Here is an 18,848-nt window from a genome sequence, read left to right on the forward strand (position 1 = left end):
ATGCCTCTGTCCAGCATGGTCCCTATAAGTCACTTCTTGACTTACTCTAGGGTCACAGGAAGACTTGAACCCTATGGAAGACAAAGATAGCTTTGAAGGCCCACCCTTCATACTGCCCTGGTTGAAAAGCCCTTTTAACTGCACAGGAACTTGCCAGAGGTGAGGGCCACCAGACGGGTTTTCACATACTTCTACTGAAGAGCCCCAAACTGCCCTAGCCTCAGGCCTCCTCAACCCCCTCCTTAAGCACAGTGTTCCGACATATCCTTGTAGGGAAAATGTTTCTGGCCATGCTTGTTTCTTGAGGGTAACTTTCCAGAGGTACGGTTTCTTTGGTCAAAAGGTAATACTGTAATCATTTGGGTCCCCGTAAATCATCCTGCCAAATTGCCCTTCAGAAAGGCTGTATCTGATGACCCAAGTTGCCCCCTGTGTTTTAATGGGGCCAGGGGTCAGAGAGCAGGGATCAGGGAGGGGCAGTTGCCTCTGCTCTGTGGCTATTTACAAAGTTGGCCCAGGACCTCTCAGTTTGTCTCTGGACAGCAGGCTTCTGTGTGGAATCCATAGAGTTGGCTCTGCAGCCCAGGGCCCTTGGGGGGCGGGGTAATAGGGATTGGTCTGCGGGCATCATGGGAGCGGGGGGAGGGGGGGCGGGGAGCTGGGAGTACTCTGTTTTGGATATGACCTTTGCTCTCTGGGGCCCACCGTGGGACACCTGAATTCCAGACTTTTCAGCCTGGAGATGTGGTTCTCTGGGCCTGGCAGGAGGCCTGCTCCGCTGCGGGGTGAGGGTCCCACGGGGGCAGGGATCCCAGACACTGGCCCAGACTTGAGTGGGTGTAGCTGATGGGGGCTCGCCCCTGGCCGGTGGGGAGGGCCCTCTTCCCTGTGACAGTCGCTCTCTCCCCGCAGGATGGCCGAGCCTCGATTTAACAACCCCTACTTCTGGCCCCCTCCTCCAACCATGCCCAGCCAGGTAAGACGGAGCGTCGCCCCTCCCGCCACCCTCCCCCTCTCGGAGCTGCTTTGCTTTGCCCCGGGCTTTGGCTGCGGCCTGCGGGGCGAGGGGCGAGGGGTTCGCGGGTGGCCCGGAGGCCCAAGCCCCCTCAGTACCTCTCCTCTCCCGCCCGCAGCTGGACAACCTGGTCCTGATTAACAAGATCAAGGAGCAGCTGATGGCGGAGAAGATCCGGCCGCCTCACCTGCCGCCCACGTCGGCCTCGTCGCAGCAGCCGCTCCTCGTGCCGCCGGCGCCGGCCGACAGCAGCCAGGCCGTCATGTCGCTGCCCAAGCTGCAGCAGGTGCCGGGGCTGCACCCGCAGGCCGTGCCGCAGCCTGACGTGGCGCTGCACGCGCGGCCGGCCACCAGCACGGTCACAGGTACCGCGGGGCCGGGTTGGGGGTGCTGGTTAGGGCTGGGCGGAGACTACCTGGGAGGGGCGTGGCCAGTATACCCTGCGGCGCGGCGGGGCGGGGCGGGGCGGGGCGGGCGGGCAGGCAGGGCCTGGGGCGGGGGGTGGAGCTTCCGGACTTCCTTCCGTCCTGTACCCAGACGAAGCGCCCCGCTAAGCCACCTGGATGGGACGAGCTTGGGTCACTGCCCGTCGGGGGATCACCAAGGAAGCCAAATCCACGTAGCTATTTCAGGAATCCAGAGGAGAGCCCTAACCAGACTTGAGGGGTGAGGGGTGAGGGAAGACTTCCTTGGAGGAGTCCCTATGCAAGGAAGGGTTGGTGGTTGACTAGGGAAATGGAGCAGCAGGAGGAAATAACATGTGCAGAGCGAGGATGTGTGTAGAAAGCAAGAGTAGGACAGTGTCCGGGTAGGGAATATCAAAAGATGATGATAATAATCCTATTATGGCAGCTAACTCCAGGTGGGCACCTGTATATGTTCACCAGTATTCATGTTATTACTCCCAGCCGTTCTGTGAGGTGGCTACTGTTAGGTTGACTCAAAGAAAAAGCAGTTGCGTGTGGTTCGCCCTAACGTTTCCATTGAACAGATGAGCAAACTGAGGCCCAGTTTCACAGCCAGTAAGAGGCAGAGGCAGGCAGTGTGGTTCCAGAGCCCATGTGTGAACCCTTTTGCTCTACCGGTTCTGCTGAGGCTGGAAAGGAAGCAGGCACCAGACTGTGAAGGGCCCTGGGGGCCACCTGTGCAGCTTGGATTTCACCCTCGGGCAGTGGGAGCGTGGAGGGTTTTTAAGTAGGCAAGGGAAATGCTCAGATTTGGGTGAGAAAGCTGGGTCTGGCTATAAGGTGGAGACTGGCTTGGTGGCACGGAGAGCTGCAGGAGAGGGTGGTGGCCTGGACAAGGCAGCCGCAGAGGGATGGAGAGAAGGGGACAGATGTGAGATATGTTGAGGGAGAGCGGACAGGGCTTGGTGCTGGGCTGGTTGTAGGGATGAGGAGTGGGAGGAGGCAAGGGAGACTCCCAGGCACTGCCAGTGAGATGGAGTCGTAGGAGGGGGAGCGGGGTGGGGGAAAGATGTGAGCCCAGTCTTGGATCGATTGAGGCTGGGGCCTGGGGGGACATCCTAGGCAGTGTCATGAGGCTGGGCTGCCTGGTGCCCACCTCAGAGCCTGGGGGACAGGCTTTCTCCAGTGGCCACTGTATCTGGGCTGTTGTTCCTCCTCTAGCTGGCCCCGCCGCCAGCCAGATGCCTGTGCCTCTCTCCCCCTCTCCCTCCTGCCTCTCAGAGATGCCCAAGAGTCATGGGGCCCCGTGAGCCTCCCCCCCAGGCCCCAGCCACCCTCTGCACATTCCCTTATTATGACCTTATTAGATTTATTTTTTCATTATAAAAGTAATATTAAAAAAGTAATATAAGCATATTAAGGGAAATTTGGAAAAAAGAGAAACTAAGAAAAAAGAAAATCACTCATAATCCCCAGCTCATAACCCAGCAGCTTAGAGAGCCTTTTAGTCCATTTCCTTCCTTTTCCATCTTTTTGTTTTGTTTTTTAATATGCGGGCGTGTTTTGATGAGCTTGTGGTAGGGCTGTACCCATGACTTTAACTTTCTTTTCCTACTCACCTTTCTATCGTAAACATATTTAGTGCATTTTTTATTATAAAGGTAACTCATAGTCATTATAGAAAATTTAGAAATTGCAGACAAGCTAAAAGGAGAAAAAAAATTAACCCTCGTCCTACTGTTGTTAGCATTTTCATATGTTTTCTCTATAATTTATTTTATTTTATCCTTTAATCACAGATGTAAAAAATGGATGAATTCACCAGGTAAAAAATTCAAATAATATGGAAGCAGATAAAGTATGAATATTTCCTTTTACCAACAAATTCTTCTCCCTCCCTACAGAGAACCACAATTTATACACAGTTTACTTTGGTGTGTCTCTTCTCTGATCTATTCCTGTGCTTTCACACACACTTACATTATCTGTATATACATATGTAGTTTGGATGCGTGTTTTTTTAAATAGGTGGGTTCATACTGTGTGCAGTTTATTACTTTTTCACCTGGCAGCATGTTTTGGCATTCTCTCTACGTCACTTCACATCTATCTTGTTTTCATGGCTTCCCTGTTCTCCGTATTGAGGATGGACCACATCTCTTTACATAGTCCCTGCTGAGAATAGCAGGTTGTGTCCAGTTTTGTCTGGTCACAGTTTTGTATGGAAGGTCCAAGTACGCAGATCTTTGTGCTCATGTGCAAATAAATATCCATGGGTGATTACTAGAATTAGAATTGCTTCGTCAAAAGTTTTGTACATTTGAAATTTTAATAAACTGTTGCCAAACCACCCTCCACTAAGGTTGATAAATGTACACTCCCACCATGTATGACACACACATAAAATACTGATGCCAACTCTGGATATTATCTTTTTCAATGCACAAATTTTGGGTTTCTTTTTTTAAAAAGCATAGTTTTAACCATGTGATAGATAACCATTTTCATCTTTTTGTGTACTTTACCTATGTTGTAAATGTTTCTAGTCCCCTCGTTTTTAAAAGAATAACTTTTATTACAGAAATTTTAAAAAAAGGAAAAAGTTCATTGTCAAAGAATCAGAAAGTACAGTTAAGCCAAAAAAATTGTTTTAAAATTAATCCTAATTCTACCATCCATATCACATTTTGGTGCATCTCCATCTCCTACTTAACTTTTTCTGTGCCTTAAAATTTTCTTTTTTTTACAAACATAATCTCCTTTTTAATGGGCAGTTAATGTTCAGTAGAGGAGATTGATCACAATTTATTGAGCCCTTCCCTAATATTGCACACTTCAGTTGCCTCTAATTTTCGCTATTATAAATAACACAGTAGTGGACATCTTTGTGCCTCAGTCTTTTTTTGTTTGTTTTTTGTTGGAATGATTTCCAAAGTGCCCCCGTTACAGATAACAGGACTCAGTTTAGTCCTTAGGTATCTAAGGAATCTTACACATACACAGTTCTCATTTGTACCCCTGAGTAATAATTTCCAAAGGGAAGGGGAGGCTCAGAAAGGCTGGTGACCTGCCAGAGTCACACAGCTGGGTGGTGGGGACTGAGCCGGCCTCTGCAGCTGCCCCTCACCCCTGCCCCCACCCCCGTGTCTTCGCAGGTCTGGGGCTCTCCTCCCGGACCCCGGCTGTGAGCACGTCTGAGTCGAGTGCGGGCACGGGTACCAGCACCCCATCCACACCCACCACCACCAGCCAGAGCCGCCTCATCGCCTCGTCCCCCACCCTCATCTCAGGGATCACCAGCCCCCCCCTCCTGGACTCCATCAAGACAATCCAGGGCCACGGCCTGCTTGGCCCCCCCAAGTCCGAGCGCGGCCGAAAAAAGATCAAGGCGGAGAATCCAGGGGGGCCGCCTGTCCTCGTAGTCCCCTACCCCATCCTGGCCTCGGGCGAGACTGCCAAGGAGGGCAAGACATACAGGTGGGGGTCTCGGTGGGACGGGGTCCAGGTGGGCTTGGGTTAGAGGCCAGTGCCTCAGGCTGCAGCAGGGGCCCAGCGGTGGGGCACTGCAAAGAGGGGCCCCGGAGGCGGAGGGTGAGGGCTACGGTCCAGAGGGGCGGGGTCTCCTGGCTCGCCCCGCCCACAACCCTTCAGAGGTGGTCTCTGGCAGGGGCCGCCCTCACCACAGCCTGGGATGTCAGAGTCTGTTTCCAACACTCTTCAAGCAGTGTTCTGAACCCCCAACGTTAGAATCATCTGGAGAGCTTTCCAAAAATGCCAGTGCCAGGGCGCACCCCCAGAAGTTCCGATTTAACTTGCTGGGGGGAGACATGCGGAGGGTCCCAGGTCAGGCTTTCTTGAAAGCTCCCCAGACGATTCTAAAGCACCCCCAGGGTGGAGAACCTCTCACCAGGAGTGCTGGAGCCCCTCCCCCAGAACCATGAGTCACCAGCCGCTCTTCCCTGTGAGGTGTAAGCCTGCTCCCCAGCCTGCTGTAAATCTGTCTCCAGGGGGAAGAGCTTTGGCCTCCAGATTGGAGGGTGTCCAGGCTGGGGGCCTGCCCGTGCCCCCTGGACCCTCCCAGGAGAGCTCTGTCCCTGGTGCAAGGTCTCTCTGACGTACAAGGTCTCCCCTGAGATGTCCAGGCACGGGGCGGGGGCGGGAATCTTCCCGGTATGAACCTGCCTCTTGCCCACAGGTGTAAGGTATGCCCGCTGACCTTTTTCACCAAGTCTGAGATGCAGATCCACTCCAAGTCGCACACAGAGGCCAAGCCCCACAAGTGCCCGCACTGCTCCAAATCCTTTGCCAACGCCTCCTACCTGGCCCAGCACCTGCGCATCCACCTGGGCGTCAAGCCCTACCACTGCTCCTACTGTGATAAGTCCTTCCGACAGCTCTCCCACCTCCAACAGCATACCAGGTGAGTGGCCGGCCTGGTGCTGCCCCGATGCAGCCAGTTTCAGCTCAGCACCTGCACCTGGTGCATGGACCTGGTGCAAAGAGGGACAAGGACCTTCTCTAGGTGCCCGTTGCTCTCAGGGTCAAGACCAAACTTTTTCTTGTCATTCGAGGCCTTTTATGATATGGCCTTTGTGGACGTCACTTCCCACTGTTGCTCATCTGTAAGGTCTTTGCACGTGCTGTGTCCTTTACCTGAAGCGCCCTCCCCCTCCTTTATCCTGTTTTTCTGACCCTCTCCTATCCATCTCTCAGTAAAGCTTCCTCCGGGAAGTCCTCCCTGGCCCCCCCGAGCTGGTTTCACAGGCCCTGGGCTTCCCCATCCCAGCAGGGTAGACTGTCTTCTACTTGCCTGGTATTTGCCCACCACCCCCAATATATTGAGGGTTCTTGAAGGCGAGGGCTTGGTCTCCTCCGTTTCCACATCCCCAGTGGGTGGCACATAATAAACATTGAGGTATATGTTTAATATTTGTGGAATAAATAGAACTGGCTTTTACAGGGCATATGATTCATCCATTTAACAAATATGTACAAGAGGTGAATTGTAAATATGTATGCCAGACATGCCCCTAGGTGCTGGGGATACAGCACTGAACAAAGCAGACACAGATTCCTGCCGTCTTAGGGTGTACAGTCTAGTCGAAAGCATGAAAGTAGGATTCGGAGATAGACCTGCTTTAAGGAAAGAGGTTTCTGCAGGGGAGTACAGACATCAGAAAGACTGGCTCACCAAATAAAAATACCGTAGGTATTTAAATAAATAAAGGTTACCAGATTACAGTTCATCTCTTCAGAGGGGAAGAAACACAGCAGTTTTCTCACATGATGGTTCTCGTATCTATAAGCACGGCTGTGTGTCTGCCCGTATCAGCATTGGCAGGGATAAAATTGTTTTTGCTGTGGCGTCTGTAACTCACAGAAAGCGCTCAGGGTTTTCTTTATCTTGGACACTAAGGCTAGACACAGGGACCTTAGGTTTTGTTTTGTGATGTTGTTATTTATTCATTTCTCTCCATTGTCTTTGTTTGCTTTATCCCAGGGGGCAAGATGTTTTGTCTGTTTCTCTGACTTTGGGGCATGATTAGTAGGTTTGATAGTAAGGAACAAATGACAGGATAGCGGCAGGGTGGCATCAGTCTGCTTTTCTCGTCCCCATGCCTCCTGAGGCATGGATTTGACCACGCAGATTTGTTTCAGAAACTTTCTGATTTTGTCATGAATTTATTTTTTGAAGTTTGGCTAGTCTTATGGACATAGGTGTGTGTAATGAGGCGCTGATCAATAAACAGGGTCCCCCTGGTTGTATGGTTACTAAACTTAGAGCATGCCACCCCAAGATTTGAGAGTTAACTTCTGTCAGGAGATTTTTGTAAAGCCCCCAGGTCATAATTTTAATCTGCGTATGTGTGAAAAAAAAATTTTTTCTTATCATGTTATCTAATCTAAGATCTATCTACGTTCCTATCTAAGATCCATCCGATTCACCTCTTGTCAGGTTGCGCCTATACAACCTGTAACGGGAAGGGTGCTGTCCTTTTGGAGAATCCCAAGTTTGTCCGTGTTTCTGGGCTAGCAGGAATGACTTTTCCCATAACCTTGAAGGCAAGGGTTCCACAAGCCATGGACTAGATTCAGTTCAGTTTCCAGGAAGCCTGGGGAGGCTACATTCCCACTTACAAAGTACAGGCCTTGTTTCTTCCTATCAGGCTCGTCATGCCTAATTAAATCAAATTTGTCTTTAAATGTGACATTTCTGGCATGGTCATGGTTACAAATTTGATTTACCCAATTATATCCTGTTAGGAAGGAGGACAGATTCTTAGTGAACCTATTTACAGAAACTAATGGCCATAAAAAGGAAAAGGTCTCAGTAAAGGCACTTTGTATATTTTTTAGCAATTGTTCTGAGTAGTTTTGTAGACAAGGCCAATAGTGTTTTTTCAATAAGACCATTCTTTTAAAATTTCCTTGATAATTCATTAGTTTATATCTATGTCAAATTTGTATAGTCCTCCTGCTGTACCCCCCCCCCCAAATTCTAAAGGGTTAGCTGGAGCAAGGCACCATTTAAGGAATATCCTATTCCAGTTTGTTCACATATAGCCTTCTAAATTGAAGATTAGGGATAGATCAAAGAAAAAAAAAAAGGGGGTTTTCTCATATGCCCGTTAGAAAATAGAACATTAACCACAATTAAATCACTTTGATCCAGTCCTAGGTCATAATTGCTGTTCCCCGGTCTTGGGGAGTTAGTCTGCTCTGCAAAGTTGCCTGCTTCTGGACTAAAGGCTTGGTTCCTGCTTTGGCCTTGCACAGTGTCTGGTCATGGTGGTGGGTCATCTTGGAAGCCTGTGCCCCATGTCTCTTCCCAAAGTGTAAAGAGCCAAGTGCACTGGTACAGTCCTCTACTGAGGCCGTCAGCTCTTGATGTTTCTTTCAGAAGACTCAATCTCTGACCTGAAGCACAGGCCTTGAGGCAAGTGTGAGGGAGGGAACCAGACCTGTTGATTAGACTAAATGACTCTGGTCCATTTATTATATAACCAACAATATCAGAATGGAGGAGAATGGAGGCCTCTATTAAGGTATAATGTATGATCAGTTGTTCAGATTCACAGCATATTATAGGCAGCAGGGGTGTTGACCCATTGTCACGGTCTTTTAATTGATCTCATAAAGCATGTGTTATGATTGGCACTAAAAAGCATAGTTAAATCTAGAAAAGAAATCTTTTTAAAGATATTTCTCTGTGGATACTAATGGTACTAGTCTCTGTACATGAAACCAAGTTGTTAGGTGTTTTCCCTCCATCTTAAAAAGTACACATATATATATATTATATGCAATTGTATATTATATATGATATTACTATATATTATATTTATGTGAATTATATATAATTACATATATACACACACATAAAATTAACTCAGGGAGACTGAGCTTCTTTTCTTTTGATCTGCCAACTTTCTTATGCTAGACACTTCAAAGGCCGGCTCTCATTCTGGTGTTTGGCTAATTCAAATGTGGAGAATACAAAACATGCCCTCACTGGGAGCTTTTATAAAGCGGGGGAGCAAATCTTTGGTGTTGCCCAGTGGCCAGCTGGAAACTCCAAGCACATCCGGGTGTAAAAGTTACCTTGATATTTTATTATTCTGAAGGTGGGGCCTGGGTTTGAGAAAGGCTACAGCACAAAGTTGGTAGAGTAGGCAGAACATCAGTCTGGTAGGAAGTAAACACAGTAGCAAGTAATAATTAGTAAGAATCCTAGTGTTTTCAGAAGTAGACGTTTGTTTGAAAATATTATTTAAGACCATGACCAAACAAGCGACAAAAAATTAACAGGCCCTTGAGGGGAGAGTGTTTTTAAATTTATTTATTTAATTTATGTATTATTTTTGGCTGTGTTGGATCTTCGTTGCTGTGCGCGGGCTTTCTCTAGTTGCAGCAAGCGGGGCTTCTCTTGTTGCGGAGCATGGGCTCTAAGCGTGCAGGCTTCAGTAGTTGTGGCACGCGTGCTCAGTAGTTGTGGCGCACAGGCTTAGTTGCTGCGAGGCATGTGGGATCTTCCCGGACCAGGGCTTGAACCCGTGTGCCCTGCATTGGCAGGCGGATTCTTAACCACTGCGCCACCAGGGAAGCCCAAGGGGAGAGTGTTTCGTCAGAATGTTCCTTGTTCAGGGATTGCTCTCTGTTCCTGAGGGCACAATTTTTTTCTCCCTCTATTTTTTTCTTATGAGTGATTGGAGTTCATAGCGGTTGGAAACCAAACAAGCAACATAAGAGGGTCCTATCAACATTTAGAGACAAATTATTAGTCATTATGCAGTGGCCTATATAATTAAACCAATGTATCCTAACCCAGTGACAAAGAGGCTGGTGTCCCTAGTGCCCGCAAGTCCCAGAATCCTTAAGGCAAACAAATCAAAAAAAGCCAAACAGAAAGAAGCAACCAGATTCCAGGTTGCTTTTCTCCCATTCCACAGAGACTCCTGTTCTTTGCCCCTTGATAGAGAACCCCACACAGGGCATATAATCAAATCCATCTTCTCAACGTTATGCCAATAATAAAGGGGGTAAAAGAAGGTCATGTCAAAACAGAACCAGCCCTAGTCAAGTAATAAAAATAGAGCTAGAAGCAGGTTGAGCAGGAGCCCCCTGGGAGTTGAGACAGATGTGCCTGGAAGCATGTGGCGGTTCATGTAATTGAACGGCGCTGGCGGTTCTGGAGCATCTTGGTGGGACCTCTGTCTATGAACGGAAGGCAACAAGACAAGAAAAGCAGGTGACTTTGCAAAGTGTTTGCAGAAATCCAGACTTCAGAAGGATCGGCCCTGTAAATTATAAATACATGTATTTAAGGGGAAAATTAACAGGAGTTTGTAGGGAGTCTGCTCACGGTAGAGATACAGCAGTAGTCTCGTGCAGTTAGCATCTGGATAAGATCACACATCTGTAGATATCACAAGGCAGAAGTCAGGGGGTAACCCTGTTTTATGAAGGAGTTAGTAAGGTATAAGAAAGGGCTCAACGTTTTACCTGTTTGGGGAACGTATGCTAGACAAAGTGACCCTGGATTTGTTTGTTTATTCAGGCTGCAGAGTGGTTTTTGCCCGTGTTTTCCTTCTGGCTGTGCGATGTTGTGTACACGTGTGGTGATAATTGTGGCAGGGGTAGGTTTTCTCAAGTGTGATGATAGTGATGGTGATAACATCCTAGCAACAACTGTTCCTTGTCAGAGAGCTCCTAAGTGCCCGGCCCTGCATAAGGTGTTTACATATGAGGTGTCCATAAAGTCCTTACAAATCTGAAATAACAAATCTGAAAAGTGCCACGGAGAGGCAACCATCTCGAGGAAGGTCCACTGTCACCGTATCTACCATCGTTTTAGTTACAAAGCACAGTGGGACTGAAGCCATTCAATATAACGTGCCGCTTATTACCTGGAAAATAAAGGATCAATGATAACTGATGAATCCTCGATAATTTTATTTAAACATTGAATAAATTCCCCCTTTGTTGTTTTTCATAAATTGTTTGTCTTAAAGAGACATGAGTGTATTAAAAACTAACACTGGGGGGACTTCCCTGGCGGCCCAGTGGTTAGGACTCCGCGCTTTCACTACCGAGGGTGCGGGTTCAATCCCTGGTCGGGAAATTAAGATCCCGGGAGCCATGCGGTGCGGCCAAAAAAAAAAACCCAAACCAAAACAAAACTAACACTGTGAAACTGTCTTAGGAACGCCCTTTCAGTAAGTTACAGCCCTTACAGCCCTTATTATTATCCCCATTTTAGAGGTGAGGAAACTGGGGCTCGGGAGGCACAGTCGCTTGGCCAAGGCCACACCACTAAGAGGAGGCAGAAGCGAGATGTGAGCCAAGCACCGAGGAGCAGCCCCGCCTCGGAGGTGGGAAGGGGCTGGGGATGTTGGCTGCAGAAGAAACTCAGGTGGGAGCGAGGTCCAGGCAGGAGAGCAGGGCTAGTCTTCGGGGCCCCGGGGTGGGGCTGGGACAGTGGGGGTGAAGGAGCAGCCCGGGGGCCCCGATTTCAGCTCAGCTTCCCTGTGCCTGGAGTTGGTGGTGAGCTCCCCATCACTACAGATGTGGGAGTCAGGCCTGGGTGCCCCCCCTAGTGGGGAGATGCCCTGCAAAGAGAGGACTCTGATGTTGGGATTGAGGGCTTGGCCTTGACTTGAAATTCAGGGGTGAAGAGCTCAGGGGCCAGTTATCAGGGGGAACCTTTGCTCCCTGAAGCCCTTCTGAGGCCCAGTGCTGGCTGCCATGCATAATGACAGATCAGTGGTCAGAGGCTGGCTCTGGGCCACAGGAACTCCCACCATGCACTGGGAGGCTGGTGGATGTGAAAACTTCCATGAAAGGGGGAAGTATGTAATGGAGGTTGGGGAGGATCATCGGAGGCGAGTGTTGAAGGGTCCATAGCCCTCTCTCGTGAGAGATGGGAATGGTGTTCCCAGCAGGAGGAACGGCGCGAGCAAAGGCTCAGAGACTTGCTGGGGGGTGTGGATTTGGATTCTGTCCTGGAAAAGGGGGAGCCAGTGGAGGAGACCATGACAAGGTCAGGTCCCTGCGCTGCTACTGTGGTGGAGGGGAGAGGCTGAGGCCGGGAGTCCAGGAAGGAGGCTGGGCAGCTGTGGCACTTGGGGAGGAGGCCAGAGGAGCAAGGTCCTGAGGTAGGGCCTGATGTCCCTGGAGAACCATCCATCGGTCAGTCAACAAACACTTGTGAAATACCCTTGAGGAACGGGCGTTGTTGATTATGTGGAACATATTACTATTGTCAGTAACTGACTTCAGGAGGAAAGAACTCACCTTCCTATATACCGAGTCCTCTCTGCTGAGCCTGTGCCAGGCCCTGGGATGATGGTGGCGAACGAGACCAAGGGCATTCTTGCTCTCAAGGAGGGAGGCAGCTTAGAAAACAGTGACTAGACATTGACAAAATACGTGCCCACACACAGACTTCTGCTCAGGGGTGGGCTGCAGGGGCCAGGTCTAGTCTGGGGGGTCAGGAAAGGCTGCCACGATCAAGGGGCTTTTACATTGAGAACAGGAGTCTGGGCTTTAGCCAGGCATTAGCTGGGGGAAAAGTGTGCCTGGAAGAGGATCAGCCTGGATACCGGACGGAAGGTAGGAAGGGACTTGGAATGCTGGGGCGGGGGGCGCAGAGGGAGGTGGTGGGCCTGGAGCCTCGGGGCAGGGAAGAGGCATGACTTGGGCAGCAGTGGGAGGCGAGGATTCTGGGGTGGGCGTTGCGGAATTTAAAACAAAATCAGCACATGTCTTGGGGTCCCTCGGTCCCCTCTGCCATCCGAGTTCCACAGCCCTGGAGGGGAGCAAGGATGGGATGAAATGGAGGGATTCTGGCGGCAGGCGGAGCCGGTCCAGATGACCCTTAAGGTCCTTCTGTTGTAGAGACGGGGTGCAGTAGCCTGGGATGATGTCCCCAAACATGTGACACCCCCAATGTGCAGGTAGAATAGAGGTCCTCAGAACTGGGCCAGCCCATTTCCACCTGGCCTGTCTCCATGCAGCCTGAGACGAGCCGTCCCTGCCCTTGGGGTTCCCCGTCTAGTAGAGGAGACAGAGGAGGGGCGGCCTCACTGCTGAGGATGCAGCCAGGGCACAGGGGTGGCAGGCAGAAGCATCAATCAGCCGTGGTTGCCAGATGAGAAATGGTCCTCTGACCAGGACTCAGGGTGCAGGAGCAGGGAGGTGAGGCCGAACCACACGTGAAGGGCCTTGAATGGCACACTAGGGAATTCGGACTGTCACTGTTCACAGTGGGCAGTCAAGGTCGTGGGCTTACTGATGGCAGGGAGTGTTCCTTATTCCAGCCTGGCCAGCACGGGGCCTGGCCTGGGGGACCTTAGTTTGTCTGATGAGTCTGTTGATGGGCGGAGCAAACCCAGGGCGTGCTGTGGCTTTAGGGAAGGAGCCGTACCGGGTGGTCAGAGCTGGATTCTCCCTCCACCTAATGCTCATTGGCAACTTAGGCAAAAGAGGTTCAGATCCAGTCTGCATTTCATTACCTACCTGCTTGGCACAGGATTTGCCAGAGCAGGTGACTGAAGACGAGCCTAGGAGAGCAGGGAGGGCCTCCTGTCCCGGTGTGTGCGCCTCGCTCCCGAGCCCCGTTTCCACACCCCGTCCCGGTCCTCCTCCATCCTCACCTGGCTGCTGGACCAGCACAAGCGGCAACAGCCAACAGAAAGCCCGGCCATCAGCCTGCAAGTCACTGCTCCCAAGTCTCCTTCTCAGTGAGGACCCCGACCACCCTATTTAACGTTGCACCCTCCCCATGCACTCATGACCCCCCTCACCTGCTCTGTTTCTTCTCACAGCACTTATTACCTCCTACACGCACTTTACTTACTTATTTCATAATCATTGTTTCCACGAGGCAGTGGGTTTTTGTTTTGTTTTGTTTACGGATATGTTCCAGGCACCCAGGGTGGTGCCTGGCACACGGGTGTCTGATATAATAATTGTTAAATGAATGAATAGTAGTAATACTGGCAAGTGGTGATGGAGCCCTGACTCTGTGCCAGTACTTGGCTAAGCCCCTTCCACATATTATCTAAGGGAATCTTCACAAAGCCCAGTGAAGTAGGGACTGTATTTTTATACCCATTTTGCAGATGAGGAAACCGAGGCTCAGTGATTTGACCAAGGGCACCCAGCTAGTAAATGGTGGAGCCAGCGTGAGGACAAAAAGGGGCTCACAGGAAGGACACAGAGGCTGACTTTCAGGGCCACCCAGTCCTGCATTCTCTCAGTAGCTGGGGTGACCAGGTAGCCATGTGGGGAAGAGGCAGGAACTAGAAATTGGGGGCCAATTAGAGGGTGATGTCTCCTGAGAGAAAGAGGCAGGGTGGGCAGGGAAGGTCCTGGCAAAGATGTGAATCTGCCCTTCTGCCCTTTTCAGTGGGTGGTCTGCAGGTGGCTTTTTTAGAAGAGGGGCAGAACACCATCAAAGCAAGACTGCCATGATTAGCCGGGGGCCTGGGCGGGCTCTCTGAGTGGGTGCTGGTGGAGGGCCGGGTTCAGCGGGGCCCTGTGGGGAGCGTGGAGGCTCTGGTCACAGAATGGCTGTGGGAGGCCAGAGAAGAAAGGACGCGAGTAGCCTTTGAAGTCCCAGCTCTTGCCTGGGGCTCACTCTGGGGAGAGTGTGTGGAGCGGGGAGCCTGGGAGGCTTGGGGGCCGGAGGGGTGTGCAGGCTAGCCGAGGGCTTGGGGGCTGGAGCTGGCCTGGGGGACCTGTCAGGGACGCCACCTCACTGGGCTGCCTGTTGCAGAATCCACACAGGCGACAGACCCTACAAGTGCCCACATCCTGGCTGCGAAAAGGCTTTCACTCAGCTCTCCAACCTCCAGGTGAGTGCCCACCTGCCTCCGCCAGGTGCACAGCCCCTCCTTCCCAGGGGAGCGTAAGGAGGGGGTGGGGCTGGGGGAGTCCAGCCAGCTCCCGACCCCTGCTGTGCTCCCCACAGTCTCACCAGCGCCAGCACAACAAGGACAAGCCCTACAAGTGTCCCAACTGCTACCGGGCCTACTCGGACTCCGCCTCCCTGCAGATCCACCTCTCGGCCCATGCCATCAAGCATGCCAAGGCCTACTGCTGCAGCATGTGCGGGCGGGCCTACACCTCGGTGAGTGCGGGGCCCCCAGGAGCCTCTCCCTCTCCCTCTCCCCGGCCTCCTCAGACCTGTACTGATGCTCCCATTTTCCAGATGAGGAAACTGAGGCCAAGAGAAGGGCAGTGACTTCCCAAGATCACAGTGAGTGGCAGAGCCAGGGCTTCTGCTTTCCAGTTCAGTTTTCGGCTGCTAAGGCCGAGCTCTCCCCAGGCAGCCTTTCGCCTGGGTTCTGGAGATGTGGTTTCTTCCAGGCAGTGTGGGGTGGTGGGCGGGGAGGCGCTGGCAACCTGCTCCCCAGAGCCAGGGAGGGAGTAGGACCTTTCCCCACTGGGGAAGCTGCAACCCCCGTCATGCCCACAAGGTGGCACAGTGACCTGGCCCAGAGCCACCTTCATCTCCCAGGAAAGGCCCAAACAGGGCCAGAAAGGTGCCGGTCCTCCATCCCTGGATGGGAATTTCCCTAAACAAGGGCCTTTCAGACCCAGGAGAGGGAGTCCAAGTGAGTCACTTATGTGTCCAAATATTCTGGTTAACAGACCCCCACATGTACCCAGACTGATCACCAAGCCTCAGTTTCCTCATCTGTAAAATGGAAGAGGTAATAGTTCTTAACTTGTAGGGCTGTTGGCTGGCAGAGTCAGTGCCTGACAGACCTTAGCTAACACGATGATTTATTCACCCAGTGTTTGCTGAACACTTGTGCCAGGCACTTGGGAATCAGGATGAATCAAACAGGCATATTCTTTGCCCCCAGGCAGGTTAGAGTGCACTGCTGGAGACAGACATTAAACAAGTAACCACACAAGCGGATATGTAATGACAAATAACTGCTCTAAGCAGGCTTTGTCAACTTCGGCCCATGTTGACATCTTTGCCGAGGGGTGCTGTCCTGTGCGTTACAGGATGTTTAGCAACATCCTTGGCCTCTACCCACTAGCAACCCCTCCCTGAAAATGCCTCCAGACTTTGCCAAATGTCCCTGGGGTGAGGGGGGGGAAATTGCCTCTGACTGAGAACCACTGCTGTAAAGGAAAAAAAGGAAACATATGTTTTGAAAGGCAGCTGCAGGGAGGACAAAATGGAGTTGGGGAAGGGAGATGGGTTGGGATAGGAAGTATCCTATGATAGGAAGTATCCTATGAGGAAGTAACATTTAGAGGAAGCCTTGAAGGTAATTGGCCAGGTGAGGAGGAGTGGAGCGGGAAGGACTTTCCATGCAGGGGAACAGGGAATGCAAACACCCCCGATGTGGAACAGTCGCGGTATGTTCCAGGAACTGAAGGAAAATTAGGTCACACGAGGCTGTCGGTCCCTGTTAGGGAGTCTGGATGTTTTTCCTGGTGGAGAGGGGACCCATGGGGAGGGGACTGTCCAGGAGGGTAGTTTTGAAAGTTCACTTTGGCTGGAGAGGGGCGCATGGATTGCACCTTCCTATATGCGTTCCCTCTTAGAGGAGGGGCCACCAGCGGTCACAGCCTTTGTTCTTAGAGGGGATCTGAACTCTGGGGGGAAGGGGCTGTCACATCTCACCTGGCCTGAGGCCCCACCCTGAACTGGGCCTGACTGGGCTCCACAGAACAAGAATAATTACCTTTTTTAAAAACACATATTAATGGATTGACTTTTAAACTACTTTAATACATAAAAGAAACGTTTTAGAATAGTGAACCCTCGTGTTCCCATCAGACCCCAGAACCTGGCATCGGTCTGTGCTGCCTCATCCATATCCCTGTTTTTTGAAGTAAAACTGACATCACATTGTTCCGTCTGAAAATTTTCACTTTGTGTCTTTAAACATAAAGACTGCTTTTTTGAACTTATCCACAATACCTTTCTTTATAATACCTTAAAATGATTCACCGTAGTCCTTAATATCGTCAAATACCCAGCTGGTATTCACATTTTCATTTGTCTCATGGATGCCATAATTTATAATTTTATTTACTTACAAATTTTATTTTTTAATCAAGATCCAAATAAAATTCTTACATTGCATTGGGTCAATATATCTTTTAAACTATTGGTCCTCCACCCCACCTCAACACCACTGCCTTTTTTTTCTTTGCAATTTACTTATTGAAGAATAGTTTCCTAGTTTGGATTTTGCTGATTGCTTCCCTTCGGTGTTGTTTGATAGCGCTTTGCCACCACATTTGAGGGCTTCCTCTGCCGGATTCTGAGCAAGCTGAGGTATGAGGCCAAGGAGTGGCAGGTGGGAACCAGAGCACCACCTTAGTGTGAAAGCCTGTGGGCCTGCAGGTGAGCCTTGGGTCACCTCGCCCACCCAGTCTTGGGTGCCTCAGGTCAGACTTAGCAGAGTCTGTGGCAGTGTTCAGGGGATTAGGTGAGCATGCCCAGTTTAAGCTTCCCAAAGTCACCAATCAGATCAGGCCCCACTTCTTCCCAAAGGAGGATGGAGCATGGGGGTGCAGAGGCCGGGGCTCCCATCACCACCTAGAACGAAATGTAGAGACTAGGGAAGCAGTGATCCCCTCAACCCTACTGCATGCTAAGAGTTTTACCCACATCACCATAGCAACCCTTTTCCCCATCCCTGCCTGCAGAGGAGGAAACTGAGGCTTGGAGGGATAAGATTACTTGTCCAACGTTCCACTGCTGAGAAATGGCAGAGCCAGGGTCACCTGAGGCCTACCGCTTCGCCCCCACTGGGAGAACCAGCCACATGGGGGCAGCTATGCTCAATCGGACAGGACTGCACTGCAGCCAGTTGGTAGATGGCAGCTGGCCTGGCCCTAGGGAGTTTTAGGTGGGCACTGCTGTGGGGTGAGCCTGGTGCCTGCCAGCTCTCTAGTCAGCACACTGTGGGCTCGGACTCTGGTAAATAAGCCAGCCCCCACTGCTGGCAGAGATGCAGCATCCCTAGGACCAATGCTGATGCCCATCTGACCCCCCCAAAGCTGTGGCTGTCCATCACTAGCCAGCCCACCTACCAAGGAGCCCTCCAGTGGCTGCTTGTGGGAGCTGCAGCTCCCCCCGCACCCCTTGCCAGCAGTTGGTTGTAAGTTCTGAATCTCACCCCGCCCACAGGAGACCTACCTGATGAAGCACATGTCCAAACACACGGTGGTGGAGCACCTGGTGAGCCATCACTCGCCCCAGAGGACGGAGTCCCCCGGCATCCCAGTGCGAATTTCCCTCATCTGAGCCGACCCAAGGCGCCGCCCCGCCCTGCCCACTGGCAGACACAGACCCAGGCAGCACCAGGCCCCGACTCCCTCCAGGGGCCCTCCAGGAACAGCCGAGCTCTCTCATGACCTTCCTGACCTTCCAGAAAGCCTGGGCCGCAGAAGCCCTGCCCGGTCCAGCTCCGGGGGCGGCCAGGCCAACTGCAAGATTCTGGACTGTTTTGGTGGCATCCAAAGACGATCTCAGAGCACTTTGAACCTCTCTGCTGGGTTTTCCTTTTGTTCCCCACCCTTCACTTGCTTCACTGTTCTTTTTTTTTTTTTTTTTTAAGTTTGTTTTGGAAATAACAAAAAAGATATTTATTGGCCAAGAAGTTGGTGCTGCTAAGACCGAGAAATTAAAAGAACCGGACAGATGGACACAGAGAACCAGAGGGCAGCGTGGGACCTTATCTTGCCACGGCCTCAGGTCTTGAGGGAAAGGCTCAAGCCTGGGTTTCTGGACTGCAAAGGGGGCCCCCAGGTGGGAGGGGCAGGAGGCAGCTGGAGTGAGCCGCTTGCCCCTGGGTGCCAGCTCGAGCTTCCAGAGCTGTGCCCTGGGCGTCACTGAGCAGAGGGATGTGGCAGCTACCAGGGCTACCCAGTCTTCAGGAGACGAA

At 51.3% G+C, this 18,848-nt stretch overlaps 1 protein-coding gene across 4 annotated transcripts in view; it reads left to right on the forward strand.

The window, feature by feature from the left end:
- The window catches only part of ZNF362 (zinc finger protein 362), a 37,759-nt gene extending 19,452 nt beyond the window's left edge, over positions 1-18,307 (forward strand). For 3 of the 4 annotated variants that reach the window (XM_068539451.1, XM_068539449.1, XM_068539450.1), the window contains 7 exons: positions 913-976; positions 1,134-1,380; positions 4,578-4,899; positions 5,618-5,842; positions 14,702-14,780; positions 14,897-15,055; positions 18,092-18,307. In XM_068539451.1, coding sequence (XP_068395552.1) covers positions 914-976; positions 1,134-1,380; positions 4,578-4,899; positions 5,618-5,842; positions 14,702-14,780; positions 14,897-15,055; positions 18,092-18,208 — 1,212 coding nt within the window. In that variant the 5' untranslated portion in view covers position 913 and the 3' untranslated portion in view covers positions 18,209-18,307. Of the gene's footprint in view, positions 1-50; positions 160-912; positions 977-1,133; positions 1,381-4,577; positions 4,900-5,617; positions 5,843-14,701; positions 14,781-14,896; positions 15,056-18,091 lie in introns of all 4 variants that reach the window. The other variant, XM_068539448.1, reaches the window with a different exon arrangement.
- Positions 18,308-18,848: the final 541 nt, after the last annotated feature.

Source organism: Eschrichtius robustus, chromosome 3 (genome assembly GCF_028021215.1).
Source record: "Eschrichtius robustus isolate mEscRob2 chromosome 3, mEscRob2.pri, whole genome shotgun sequence".
NCBI lineage: Eukaryota > Metazoa > Chordata > Mammalia > Artiodactyla > Eschrichtiidae > Eschrichtius > Eschrichtius robustus.